Here is a 14,823-nt window from a genome sequence, read left to right as displayed (position 1 = left end):
TCTTCTGCCCAGCTGTTGAACTCAAAGCAGAACAGGGGACAGAGGCCATTAGAGGTTTTATCCAGACACGTCCTCGGCTGCAATTAATTCTCCCCCGTGACTATCCAGGCTCGCTTGGAAGCCAGACCCCCGGCCCAGACTGTCCTTGGGCCCTTGGTGAGTTTCCTTGGGGGCTCTGGGCCATTTCCCATCGTGACACACCAGATGTGACCGATCTCAGGCCATTAGCCGGGTCCTCCTAGCATTGACTGAGCAGTCCTGGAAGGCTCTTTCACTGTCGTCATTTGGTCCGAGACCAGAAGGATGAGGAGCCTGAAGCAGGCAGTGGGGTGTGGGATGACATGAGCAGATTTGGTTTTAAACATGTATTGTTGTGACTCCCGAAAGCCTTGGAGGGGCAAGAATAGAAGGGGATGGGCACAAATGAAGAGTCTGTCGTCATTCAGACTTCATCCAAGTTGCTTAGTAAAAATGGAGAAGAATATTTGCAGTGAGGAGAAGCAGACAAAAGACATTTTAAAATTTTTGTTTTTAAAGAAAAATGCATACGCCCTGCTAACATCATTGATTCTCTGTTAAATAGAGGCAAGGGTCCTGGGGCCACACAGGAGAAGGGAGGGACATCAATCAAGCCCAGCACACCGATGATTTCATTAATCCTCACAGCACTTTCCATCCCCCAAGGTGGGGATCTTTCGCTCCTTTTAGATTGAATCACCTCCCAGGACCACACAGTGGGCCAGTGGCAGAGCTGGGATTCCCACCCTCAGAGACGCCCTCCAAGCCCATACGCTTTCCACTCCTCCCAGACATCAAAATCTTGTCTGTTGGGGGCTTGACATATTTAAGGCAGGACTGCTGTGTTCTGTGGCATGGGTCACGTACTATAAAAAGGCATCAGGCCGAGAGAACAAAATCTTTTCTCTAACTTGTTCCACCAAGAGGGTGCTCATTTTTCTAGTGCCGAAGCTCCTGGAGGCAGAGCAGGAACAGAAAAGCAGCGTGTGAGACTGGAAGGAAGAACGTCAGTGGAAACACAGCATGGAATGAAGCTGGGAGGCCTTTGGGCTACTAAGGGCTCTGGATTTTCTTCCAGAAAATAAGGGAAGTCATGGGGGAGTTTCAAGGAGGAGAATGACACAATCCAAGTCACAATTCTGAAAGACCCCTCTGGCTGTGATGGGGAGCCTCGCTGCTAAGTACGGGACCCAGCCCTGCCTTCCCCCACCCTCACTTCTTCTCCCACCATCCTCTTTGGGGGCAGTGGGGCCCTCCCACACTGACCCTCTACTTTCCAAACACTCAGGGCAGCCCCTGCCCTACTCTCTACAGAAGAAAATGTCATTATTTCTTGAACCTAAAGGCTAGAGAATGGAACACACCCTGCCCCGTGGACGGCTCTCTGATGGGAGGAATAGGCAGTTGTGTGAGGTATGATTTGCAGAGAATTCCCCACCACGCTGCAAACGGTCTGCCTCGCTGCCCACAAAACCACCCTGAGCAACTTCTCCCTCCAGGCTAAGCATCGCCGGCTCCAAATGATTGCTAAAGTGCGTGGGCTTTCTTTTGGGGGTGTTGAAAGTTTCTAAAATTAGCTGCTGGTGATAGGTGCTCAACTCTCTGAATACACTAAAAACCGCTGAACTGTGCACTTGAGTGGTGAACGTGACGGGATGTCCCTAAAGCCGTTAAAAAAAAACTGTTAAAGCCGTTAAAAAAAAAAAATTGCCACTCCAGTCTGCCTCAAAGCTCACCATTCAAGCAGCTCCCTTTCTGGGTTAGGCATTGCTTTTGGGGGTTCCTTTTGGAAATGCTAACTTGTTCAACATGCAGGAGCTTCCCTACAGGGAGAGAGAACGGGAGGCAGGTCCCAGGGAGACTAAGCACTACATTTGCCATTTTGCCACATCCCGCTGGTGGCCATGTGTGGCCCTGCCCTGGGCCAGTGTCTTCACACTTATTATCTCATTTAATCCTCACGGCCACTTCGAAAGGTAGACAGGTGGGGAGGAGTCTGAGGTTTGGACAGGCTATGTGGCCCGCCCAAGGTCCCTGAGCGCAGAGCCTGGTTTCAAAGGTCAACCCAGCCCCCCATGGGCTGTGCTGCTTTCCAAATGTTACTTACCCTCTCTGATCCTTCTCTGAAAAGTAGAGGTAAAACCTTGCCGTCCTCTTTGGCGTGAGGTTTTTAGGAGGAATCAGTGGAACAATTAGTAAGCTGCAGACATGATGGTTAAGAGCATGAGCTGTGGTCCCAGATGTGGCGGTATCAAATCCCAGCTCTGCTGTTTACCAGCTGTGTGACCTTGGGCAATTAGCTGGCCTTCGAGTTTCTTACCTGCAAAGTGAGGTCACAGTAGTCCCTACCTCACTGAGTTGTAAAGAGAATCCAACATGCGTGAAACCCCGGGCACAGGACCTGACAAGTAGAAATCAGAGTAAGCTCTATGATTAATACACCCAGTAATTCCCACTGTGCTGGAAAGACTCTATCTGGCTTGTCACAGTTATAGTCCCAATGCCTGCTGGACAGTCAGTGCTCAATAAATAACTTTTTGAAAAACATTTTTAAAGATTTATTTATTTATTTATTTATTTATTCAGAGAGAGCGAGAGGGTGCTTTCAGGGCAGAGGGAGAGAATCCCACTGAGACTCCCCACTGACAGTGGAGCCCAGTGTGGGGCTCAGTCTCACAACGCATGAGATCGTGACCTGAGCTAAAACCAAGAGTCAGATGCTTAACCTACTGAGCGACCAGGCCCCCCCTTTAATTTTTTTAAGTAGGCTCCACACCCAGCGCGGACCCTAATGTGGGATCCGAGCTCATGACTCTTGAGATCAAGACCTGAGCTGATATGCTCAACTGACTGAGCCACCCAGGTGCCCCAGTAAATACTTATTTTTTTAAAAAACGATCCAGGATTTGAATCTCTGTGACTCAAAGCCACTATGTCATGGTTTTCAAAGTGTGATCTGGGCCTGCCTGCCTCAACAGGCCTAACCCCAAGAAGACAACCACTGGCTGGCCAGAAATCTGGGTTCAGGGATGAACTCATGGGGTGGCCAGTCCTTCCCCCTCTCTCGGTCTCACTCTCCCCATCTGTAAAAGCAAGGACCCGGTGGAATTCCAGGAAAGGAATCCAATAAAGGGAGCTCTGGCAAATAGTAAAGAATCCTTCTTGGCTGAGAAATGTTCATTTTAACAGAAGCTCCTTAGGGTCCCCAAAGCTATCAAGACCCAGCGAGATGAGGCCATGGCTGGGATTTTAGATGCTGCCAATCGCAGAGGCCAAGAGAGGGGAGAGGGAGAGATGGGAAGGTCCTCGGTTTCCTCAGAGATCCCCCGGGGTGAGGGGCTGTGAATCCAGCAGCGTGAGTAGGTGACACAATTTTCAAACCACCCTGGATCATCGCTGACAGTACTGTTTTCTTCTGTAAATCCAAATGCACAGATCTGCAGGTGATGGGGCTGGGGGAGGCAGCGGACATACATACCAAACTCTCCCCTCCAAAGTACCCCTCCCCGCCGAGATTCAGAGACGCCGATCTTCATGACAGTGGTCTCTCTCAGCTAGAGCCCACGTGCTCAGGAGTGTGGGCCCTGTCAGAGAAAACTGCAGGAAAATAGGAACGAACAGACTTCTAGAATCACTGAGACTGGAGGGAAATCGGAGTTCATTTTCGTCCCTTATTCGCAAAACACGGTCCAAGATTGGCACCACCTGGGAACTTGTTAGAAATGCAGAGTCTGGGGCTCCTCAGTCCGTAGAGCATGCGTTGCTTGCTCTGGGGGTCGTGAGTTCGAGCCCCACCTTGCACGTAGAGATTACTTTATAAAAATACAAAATAAAAACAACCAACCAAAAAGAAATGCAGAGTCTCGGGCCCCAGAGGACCCTAAGGAATCAGAATGGCATTTAACAAGATCCCTGGGTTATATATACCAGAACTTTTTTATCATTCATTTGTTGATGGATAATTAGATTGTTTCCATGCCTTGGCTACCATGAATAATGCTGCAATAAACATAAGGGTCTCTTTGAGATCCGATTTTCATCCCCTTTGAATATGTACTCAGGAGTGGAACGGCTGGGTCATAGGGTAGTTCTAGTTTTAATTGTTTGAGGACCCTCCACACTGTTTCCCACAGTTAGAGAAGGTTAGCTACACCAGTCTATATTCCAACCCACAGTGCACAGGGTTCCCTTATCCCCACACCCAAAAGTTACACACACACACACACGCACGCACGCGCGCACGGCACACGCACACAATGGAACATTGGCCGTGAGAGAGGAGGGCCTGCCGTTTGCAACAACATGGATGGAACTTGAGGGCATTATGCTAGGTGAAATAAGTCAGACAGAGAAAGACAAATACCATATGATATCACTTATACATGAAATCTAAAAAAGCCAAGCTCAAAAACAGGGTAGAATGGTTGTTACCAGAGGCTGGGGGTGGGGAATGCGGGAGATGTTATTTAAGGAGACAAACTTGGAACAAGTAGATAAGTCTTGGAGATCCAATGCCCAGCATAGAGATTCAAGACAGCTAAACTTCAAAGTTGCTAAGAGACTAGATCTTCATTGTTCCTGATAGAGGGCCGCCTAACTCTAGAGCGGTAATCACATTGCAAGATATAAATGTATCAGATCGACACATTGTACACCTTAAAAATATATGCCAATTATATCCCCCAAATAAATTTACCAATAGATAAACAAGATTCCTGGGTGCTTTGAGAAACACTGTCCTGGTTTAATGCCTATCTGCCTTGGCGGGCAAAGAAAGAGAGGATCAGAGAGGGGCGTGGTTTGTCCCGTGTCACACAGCCTGTCAGGAGCAAAGCCTAGACAAGGACCCGGGCTTCCTTGCAGCTAGTCCTTCCTATCCTATGGCTCTGGGTTCTGGCACATACTGCCCCTTCGTCCTGGACTGCCCTCTGCTCTCTCTTCTGCAAAACGTCGATGTGACCTTCAGGACACAGCAGGATGCTACCTTTCCACGAAGCCTTCCTCGGTGGCCCCCAGAAACTCCCTTGGTGGCAGAGCATGGATTGCGGTGTATTTTTAGTACTGTCTTTTGTAGTCTACTGTCCCCACAAAAGACTGTACCGACTTTGACAAAGAATTCAAAGCTTTCCACAAGAGGAAGACATTTGCTGAGAAAGAGCAGTCAGTGCCAGGGAAACGCTCGGGGTGCTTATCGTGTCCGTCAGGATCCAGGCAGGAAAACAGAGTCCAACTCAGATGGTTCTTGGGATTTGAATTAAGGGGCTATTTATAGAGGCAGGGGACCAGCTTAAGGACACTGGCAGACAATGCTGAGTGTCCCAGGAACTAACATCCTTAGTTTCTGGCTTAAAGCAACAGAGAAATGAATCCAATGTCCAAGCCCAGGGAGGGCTGGAGCCACGGGTGAGGGCTTTTGGGGGAGTGACACAGCCACTGTCAGACTGAGATTGAAAGCAAGGAGGGAGCTGAGAAGCGCCCTGTTCCCTCTCTCTTCCAGACCTCTGACTTCCTGTCCTACTGCCCTTTAACTGAGCCCAACTACAAATGAGGAAACTGAGTCACAGAGTGCCAAAAGTCACACAGTGGGCAAGTCAGGATTCAGTGCAGGCCAGGTGGCCCCAGGGTCCACGCCCTTAACCTCACACTGTTTCCTGCTTTATGTCCATTCCCTCTCTCCACAATGACCTACCATGTGCCGATCAATATTCCAGGCACTGAGGTTTCCACATTCTGGGTTTTCCAAACTCTTTCCACCAATGCTTTTGTAATCAGAATTCAACAAACACTGTTCTTATTCAAAGGGAGAGCATTTTCACTGCTGTAGGACTGGACAGTGGCAGGAGTGCCATGGCAGCTGTCGCTGGAAACGGAGGGACAGCCTGGGAGAAGAAAGGCCCAGGGGTTCCAAGCAGAATGCAGTCACACTGCTCCCAGGAGCCTCTGCTGGGTCCTGGGTCACCAGCAGGGACCTTGAGCCAGGGGTGGGCCCCCGTGGGGGTGGAGACCTGGCCTGGGGCCATGTGGCACGCTGGCTGGCTGGGCATGTGTAAGGTCAGAAGTTCACTGCTGTGGGAATTACCACCCCTGCCAACCGCCCCAAGTCTGGGACATCCTCAGACAGCTGCCAAAGGAGTGACATCGGTGTCCCCAGGCAGTCCCCACTCTCCAGACTGTCCTCCCCTACTCCGCACAGGAATTGCCTGCCCTGTCTCCCTCATTTTACGGAGGCAAACTGAGGCACAAGGAGGACATAGGTTTGCTGAAAGTCACACACCAGGCAGGAGCTAAGCCAGGTCAGAACCCCGGCTCCCAGATCCCAGCCCAGGACACCTCGCCACCTCCACGGGCTGAGTCTAGGAAGCAGGTGCCCCTGGCGCATGGGAAGCCCTTGCCGGCTTCCAGGCTTTGCCATTGCTCTCGGCTCAGCCTGGAATGGCTCTTCCAGAGCCTGACTCCTGCTCACCTTTGGGGTCTCAGCTCAGCACGTCATCTCAAAGAAGCCTTCCCAGACCATCATTTTGGAATGGCATCTACAGATCTGGGTTCAAATCCCTGCCGGGTGACTGTGTCCAAAAGCACTTCACCTCCTTGAGCCTCAGATCCTACAGCTAAAATGAGACAGAGACACCGCGTTAGAGGGCCAAGAGGTGCGCCCAGCGAGCCCAGTATCCGGCAGAGGGCAGGAGCTCATAGCTCCTGGTTTCCTGTCCCTTCCCGCCCCATGCTTCAGGGATCCCAGGATTCTGCAGCCTCAGCCCTGCCCTCAGGAGCACCCAGGCTGGGACCCCAGCAAACCTCAACCCAAAGGATACCAACAACAGGGGACAGAGGAGCAGAGAGGTCTGGGCTGTAGGCTTCCCTGTGTTCGACAGGGGCAGTTTTGGTCTTAATGTCAATTCCAGTGCCTTGTCTGGCCCATTGGGAAGAAACTATTACTCCTGCCATATTCCATCTGTTGAGGTGGTGGCAGAGACCCAACCCAATGTCAGGGGGAGGATACAGAGACTCCATCTTTTGATGGAAAGAGTATAAAAGAATTTGTGGACATATTTCTAAAGGGCCACAATTACAAAAAAGCAGGATGGTTAATGCTGTGATGGAGAAAGTGCAGATATTCTGGGAACCCAGAAGAGGGCCTCTTTCTAATCCAAGGAAATGTGGGGGTGATCAGGGAAGGCTTCCTGGAGGTGGGGGCAGAACAAAGTTCACAAATATGGGATCCCTGGGAGGGGGAGGGGAGGAGTCCCTATGAACAGTCCCTATAACTCCTTGCTAAAAATTTTCCAGATTGGCAAACGTGGGCACAGAACCTCTCTACGGTGTCATTGGAACCTGCCCCCTTGGGAGCATCTTTCCGTATCAAGAAACAGATTTATTTCTGCAGCTCGCTTTAAATGTACCATCATTAACTTGGCCAGTGTCCTCTTGTTGGACACGTTAGATTGGGTCCCACTGCTCCCCTGCCTGTTTCATGCAGTGCAGCCATGGGCACCTTGGTGCAGTGACATATTTGCCCACTGACGTAATTATGTACCTATGTTCCAGAAGCAGAAATTCAGAGTTACTGGGCGTGCAAGCCTTTAAAGATTTGCCAAGTTGCCTTCCAGAAAGTTTTACCACCACAAAGGTTTGAGAAAGCCTGGTTTCCGACAGGGACATGGGAGAAAGATTTCTTTATACTCAACTCTGTTTGTTTAAAAAAGAAAAGGTTTGGCTGGCGCCAGACCTGGCTTTGACTCCCAGCTCTACCACTCGCCAGGTGTGGGAACTTGAGGCAGTGACATGACCTCCCTGAGCCTCCCAGTCTGTAACACCCGGCCTTCCCAGCAACGAACGTGGGGGCTTCTTGTGGGAAGAGTGGACAGTGATTGCCACCTGGGGCCAGGCCAACCCACCCTCTGACCCAGGGCACCAGCAACCGGTTGGCTTCTAAGCATGACCCATGACCCCAGCAATGTCGCAAGCCAGTTCCAGTCTCTGTGCCTCCCATTCCCGATGCCACAGTCCCAGGAACTGCCCCCCACTCAGGAGCCACCCCTGCCCAGCCCCCTTGCTATTTAAGTGAGCAGGGCCCCGCCTGGGCCACTGCACCAGGAATCCAGGATGAGGGCCTTGGCCGGGGCCCTGCTTTCTCTACTGCTAAGAGCGCTGCTCACGTCCACCCCCCACGCCCTGGGCGCCAACCCCGGCCTGGTCGCCAGGATCACTGATAAGGGCCTGGAGTATGGTAAGAAGCTATGGCTATTGGCTGGACTTGGCTGACCCGTTGGCTGACTTGGCCAGACTGCTCCGGGGACGGTGGGGGAGCCTTCCTCGGGTTGGTGAGCCAGGGGTTGGTGGCCCGGGCTCCGAGTCTGACCTTGTCTCCCCCCCGCAGTGCTACTTGGGTACATTCTCGTCTGAGTGGGGGTCCCCTACTAGCCGACAGGGATAGGGATTTGGAACAAGTATTGATTTGGGAGCGAGCTTCCAGGATAAAGCACAGGAGAGAGGAAAGGTGAGATGAGAAGAGAGAGCAGCCAGAAGACAGGGGAGGTGAGTTATGAACCCAGCCAGTACCCACTGACTGGGACAATTCCCCCAGAAAGTTCTTGTTAGAGTTTGAAACATATGACTTAAATCTAGAAGGCAGAATGATGGTGACCCCCAGAGGAAGGCCGTGACCCAGAGGGGGCAGGCAGGGCAGGACGGAGCCTGCGGGGGTGCTGGGACTGCACTGCCTCTGGCTTTCAGGGGTGGCCACGTGGCTACATAAACATTTAAAAATTACCTGGCAATGTCTATTATGTATGTTATATCTCAATTTTAAAGAACGAGCAAAAGTAGGACAACTTTTTGAAAAAGATGCTGAAAGAAAGCGTCGGAATTCACCCACCCGGTGGGTAGAGAGCTGAGGCATTTATACACCACTCTGCACAGTAACTGAACCAGGGATCTCCTTACATTCGTGGAGCCTCAACAGCCTCATCTGTTAGGAGCAGAGGAAAGGAAATCAGAGAAGGCTTCTTGGAGGAGGTTGGAGGAGGTACAAAAGATGAGTGGCACCTGGCCAGGGACAAGCGGTAGCATTCTTGCAGAAGGGCTGGCATGGGCATTCTTTCGAGGGAGGAGTGCCAGCTGGACAGAGGGGAGGCCCCTGGTCTTACGTATATACATGCGCTCCTCGAGGGCGGAATCCTGGGTCCCTCATATATCCGAACAAAGGGTGCTAGTAAGGGCTGTTTATATTGAAATCCTAAATCAGGCCAAATTTGCCTTTGGTTCCTTTCCCCTGTGCAACTGATGGTACCATGCTTATTTAGCCAATTGGCTAGAGTTGGACATTTTGGTCCTCTCCATATTTTGAGTAACAGAAACCCCGCTTTGCTGTTCCAGGCATCTACAGAGTGCCTGCCTCGTGCCATGCACCGAGCTAGGCATGCGTGTCATTCCCCCCCAACCCCCTCTACGCTCTGCAATGATCTCCTTTCATCTCCACGCCAGCCCAGTAAAGAAAGTTCTGCTGCCATGGCTATGGAGAGGTGAAGCTAATGTCTTGCTCAAGGTCACCCAGCTAGAGAGACGCCGACGCCAGGATTCTATCCCTCAGATCCTCACAGCATCGTCCGCACAGGCTAGACGCTGGGTAGGACAGGACAGGGGAACACTCACCCACACACACAGCCCTCCTCCCCTTGTGGGGTTGCTGACAAAGACCCTGTGTCCTCACCTACACCCTGGGCATCCACATAACAGCGCCACATGAAATGGAGTGATGCCCCTGTTTCTCGGGTCATGTGGTACGCAACAGGGCCTCCAAAGTCTGTAACTGTCATTAATGCCTTTCTCCCTAGAGCAGGTGGGAGCCACTGAAGGGTTTAGAGGGGAGGCAGGCGGGCAGGCCAGGCTGACCGGCAGCTTTTTCCTGTCCACAGTGGCCAGGGAGGGGTCAGTGGCCCTGCAGAAGGAACTGCTCAGAATCACGCTGCCTGACTTCACCGGGGACTTCAAGATCAAGCCCTTTGGCCGAGGGCACTATGAGTTCCACAGGTGGGGCTCCCTTCTGCTGGGGCCCTGAGGTGAATGGAGGGAGGGGTAGGGTCTTGTGGGGAAGGGAGGGAGAACCCAGGACATCCCAGGGGCAGCAAAGGGAGAGTTCCTCGAAGCGTTCAGAGCAACGTCCTGGGAGAGAATTAGGTTCCCCCATTTATTCATTCACCCAGCAAATACCAATGAAGACCTACTAGCTGTGTGACCTGAGCCTCGTTTTCCTTATCTGTAAAATGGGGATGACACTGTGATAATCCAGGTTTCGGTCTGGCCCCTGCATGTAGTCTGGAAGGGAAGATAGACCTTAAACTTTAAATATAGTAGCCCAACTGTTAGAGCTGAGGCTTGCCCACCCAGGAGAGTCAAGGAAAGCTTCCCAGAGGTGGTGGCATTTGAGCTGTCTTCAAAGGATCATTAGACACGAGCAGCCGATGCCAAAAAAGGCATAAACACTTGTGGAGGAACAGGCGATGGAGGAGGGCAATCGAGTCACAGCTCAGCACCCCCTCCCTGCCCACTACCAATGATGGCTCCACTCATTCTTTTATTCAGTCCATTAGGAAACATTTATTGAGCACCTACTATGTGCTGAGCATATAAAATGGAACCTGACCACTGTTTTCCCACTGACAGTCCCCACAATATGGGTTGTCTTGGTTTGCTTCTCCCAGCACTTTGTGTCTTTTCCTGGGGCCAGCCTCAGCCTTCCCTGAATCTGATCCCCCTACCTCACCTGTCGAGGGAGAGGATGCCTCCAAGAAGGAGTTGCAAACCCAAGGGCTGTGTCGATGTGCCCTATTCCAGACCCCACCCAGGATCATGAGACTCATGGGCTCTGATCCTGACCGTGTGACTTTGGGCAAATGCATCTCTTCCAAGCGGTTCTATTTCCCCCACTGTAAAAAGGGAACAAGAACCGTGCTGACCCCTCTGAGAGGCACAGGTGACATGACGGATACAACGCGCTTAGCACGGCCGCATGGTCCGCACAGAGCGCATGGCAGGCGCTCACGAAGTGGGGGGGAGCCACACGCCTGCCTGGAGCAGGCTCTGCCAGCCAAGTCCCCTGGGGTGGGAGTGGGGCGTGCAGAGGCTGGTGCAAGGTCCCCGCCCGGGCTGGACCCACGCTGGGGCTGACGCTGTGCTCCCTGTGTCTCTCTCCTCAGCCTGAGCCTCCATAGCTGTGAGCTTCGTGGCTCTGCTCTGACACCCCTGCCCGGCCAGGGCCTGAGCCTCACCATCTCTGACTCCTTCGTCAGAGTCCAGGGCGAGTGGAAGGTTCGCAAAGCATTCGTGTAAGTGGACTCTGCTCCCAGGCACTTGGGCCCTTGGCCTTGGCCTTTGTCCCATCCTTCAGCCCATAACAGGAAGGTTGACCAGTCTTTTCTGGGTGACCTGACCGTAGTTATATTTTAGACCTGCACTGTCCAATACTCTTCACTGAGTACTTGAAAAATGGCTGGTACAAACTGATATAAATAAGTGTGAAACACCAGATTTGAAGATTCAGTACAAAAAAGAACAGAAGAAACCTCATTAGTGTTTTTTATGTTGTTATGTTGAAATAATAACATATGTCATTAGAATTAATTTTACCTCTTTTTTCTTGCCTTTTTGAATGTGGCTACTAGAAATGTTTTAATTACCTATGGGACTCAAATTCTATTTCTGTTGGACAGCATTGCTGTAGAATGAGGCTTAGGGTACATGTCACCTGTATAGTGCACACTCATTCGATTTCCACGAAAAGAATCAACCCATACGCTCTGTCCTGGCTTTTTATCAGTTAAGTATCTCAAAGATCTTTTTGTAGGAGCAAATGAAAATCTACTTCATTCTTTTTTTTTCCACTTTTTTTTTTTTGACAGAGATAGAGACAGCCAGCGAGAGAGGGAACACAAGCAGGGGGAGTGGGAGAGGAAGAAGCAGGCTCATAGCGGAGGGGCCTGATGTGGGGCTCGATCCCATAACGCTAGGATCACATCACGCCCTGAGCCGAAGGCAGATGCCCAACCGCTGTGCCACCCAGGCTCCCCCCACCTTTTTTTTTTTTTTAAAGATTTTATTTATTTATTTGACAGAGAGAGAGAGACAGCCAGTGAGAGAGGGAACACAAGCAGGGGGAGTGGGAGAGGAAGAAGCAGGCTCCCAGCAGAGCAGGGAGCCCAATGCAGGGCTCGATCCCAGAACCCTAGGATCATGCCCTGAGCCAAAGACAGACGCCTAATGACTGAGCCACCCAGGCGCCCTTTTTTAACCTTCTTTAACATAATATTTTTATTGAGGTGAAATTCACATAATGTGAAATTAACCATTTTAAAGTGAGCAAATTCAGTGGCATTTAGTACATTCACAATGATGTGCAAACACCACCTTCCTCTAGCTCCAGAACGTTCTCATCCCCACAAGGGATCACCTTCCACTGCCCTAGCCCCGGCAAACACCAATTGTATTAGTTCTCTATGGATTTGCCTATTTGGGACATTTCCTACAAATGGAATCACACGACTCAACCACATGGTAGCACGCATTAGTGCTGTCCTCCTTTATATGGATGAGTCATCTTTCATCGTGTAGATAGACTGCATTCACCCTTATTATTTATTTTTTTGAAAGGGGCAGGGTGGGATGGAGAGAGAGGGAGAGAGAATCCCAAGCAGGCTCCACACCCAGCATGGAGCCCAACACAGGGCTCGACCTCACGACCCAGAGATCATGACCAAAGTCGAAATCTAGAGTCGGATGCTTAGCTGCCTGAGCCACCCAGGCGCCCCAACCCTCGTTCTTTTCAAAGCCTGCATAGCATAGATACCTACGACTTACTGAACCTGCCCCAGGACATTTAGGTGGTTCCTCACCTTTTGCTACGATGCATGATGCCTCCGTATATCTCCGCGGGAAGAGCCGCAGTGTAAAGCCTTAGAGGTAAAATTCCTAGGCCAAAGCCATGAGCGTGAGGATGGATCCCAGAGGTGCTCTCCCCACTGCAGCCCCCGGGACCGCTGTTAACCCACACCTGCTCGAACTTCAGACTTTCATCCATCTATCTGACAGTGAAAACTGACATCATTATTTTCATTTTTAATAATGTTTCATATGCTTATTTGCAATTGAACTTCCTGTTTGATATCTTCAATCCCCCTTTTTGTTTTCTTTTGGGTTGTTTCGTTCTTTCCTTATTAATTTGTATGAACTTGTTCTTTGCATGTTAAGGAAATTAGCTCTTGGCTGTCTCACTGTGCAAAGTCCTTTTTTTTTTTTTTTTTTTTTTACTTTGAATATGGAGTTTTTTTGTTCACTGAAGTTTCCATTTTCTATGCTGGCAAGTTTATCGACCATTTCCTTTAAGGCTTCTGAGACTTGGATCCTAAGTAGAAAGGCTTTTGCTCACCCTTTCCCATAAATATCTAGACCCAGGCTTTCTTCCTGATCTTTCATGGTCTTATTTGTAATAAATCTTTACTTTGTAATAATTTTCCTAATTAAATTTTTATTCCAGCTCCATTTATTTTGGGATAAGAATCAAATTTCATATTTTACCCCCAAGTGGTGGCTGATTTTAGTCTAGGAATCGGTGATTGCTTCTCTTATCTCCTCCAGGAAACTACACGGCTCCTTTGATGTGCAGGTCAAGGGCATTACCATTTCGGTCAACCTTCTCTTGGGCAGGGAGCCCTCTGGGAGGCCCACTGTTACTGCCTCCGGCTGCAGCAGCCACATTCGAGACGTGGAGGTGGACGTATCGGGAGATTTGGGGTAAGTCACCACTGGGACACTGGCCAGCTTGACCGCTGGGTGCAGCCCGAGGCTCATCCAGCCCAAGGCCTGGCCTCTGATAAGCATGCATGTCCAGGTGTATTGCTGGGGCACATCAGAGGCACCTGGAGGTCATTCTCCAGGGGACCCTGCTGAGATGAACAGATGCAGGTTCGAGCCAGGAATCTTGGTGGGGACCACCATCAGGTGAATGAAATCTTTTAGAGGAATACAAGGGCTTTTGGCCAAAGGAAAGTGTGTGGACAACGTACAAGTCCTCGGGTACATATCTTTGAGTTTCAGTTTCTTTGATTAGAAATATGTGGATTGTCAAGCCTCTCCCCTAAATCTACTGAATCTGATTGGGGGCAGCAGGGGGCTGGGATGCCAGGTGCGCTGAATCAGCGAGTGCTCTGGGAGCTGAGACTCCGCATTTTCATCCTTTCCAGGATCTGAGACACACCAGGGTCCCAGGATGGGGCGAGGAGGGCTCGCCTGGGGACCTGCCTGGTCTCTGCTGCCTGGCTGTCCTTGTATTCAGTGGCACACAGCTGACCGTCCCCTCTGCTCCTCTCCCCAGGTGGCTGTTGAATCTTTTCCACAACCAGATTGAGTCCAAGTTCCGCAGAATGTTGGAGAGCAAGGTAGGAGAGTCCAAGCTGCTGATCTGCTGCCCCTCAAGGGCTAGGTGGGAGCCCTCGCTGGCCTCTGGCCCTGGATGGCCAAGTGGACTGGCCCAGACAGTCTTAGGCCTAAGGCCCAGAGAGGACACATCATTTTGCCCAAGGTCATGGAGCGTGGCCAAGCTGGGGCAAAATGTTGGTCTCTGGAATCCGAGCGTGTTGAGTGAGGCAATTAGAATGGTTGAATGTTCAGCCAATGATAAACCAGCAGGCCGAACACAGACTCCTGCCCCTCCTTCTCCTTGACTTTGCTCACTGCCCGCCCCGCCCCCACCCCCCTGCACTTCACAAGGCCAAAAAGGAAATCAGCCCCTAGGTGCTTGCAGACACCGAGCCG

The 14,823-nt window shown here is 50.9% G+C and overlaps 1 protein-coding gene across 1 annotated transcript in view; it reads left to right on the top strand.

Moving 5' to 3' along the window:
* The first annotated feature begins 8,090 nt into the window (after window positions 1-8,090).
* The window catches only part of LOC100472839 (lipopolysaccharide-binding protein), a 24,878-nt gene continuing 18,145 nt past the window's right edge, over window positions 8,091-14,823 (top strand). Inside the window, exons 1-4 of the mRNA XM_002915148.4 lie at window positions 8,091-8,245; window positions 9,933-10,047; window positions 11,214-11,342; window positions 13,648-13,803. Coding sequence (XP_002915194.1) covers window positions 8,122-8,245; window positions 9,933-10,047; window positions 11,214-11,342; window positions 13,648-13,803 — 524 coding nt within the window. The 5' untranslated portion in view covers window positions 8,091-8,121. The remainder of the gene's footprint in view (window positions 8,246-9,932; window positions 10,048-11,213; window positions 11,343-13,647; window positions 13,804-14,823) is intronic.

The sequence above is a fragment of the Ailuropoda melanoleuca genome, chromosome 13, assembly GCF_002007445.2.
Source record: "Ailuropoda melanoleuca isolate Jingjing chromosome 13, ASM200744v2, whole genome shotgun sequence".
NCBI classification, from domain to species: Eukaryota; Metazoa; Chordata; class Mammalia; order Carnivora; family Ursidae; genus Ailuropoda; species Ailuropoda melanoleuca.
Note: the sequence above shows the minus strand (reverse complement) of the source record. Positions and strands in the feature narration are given on the sequence as shown.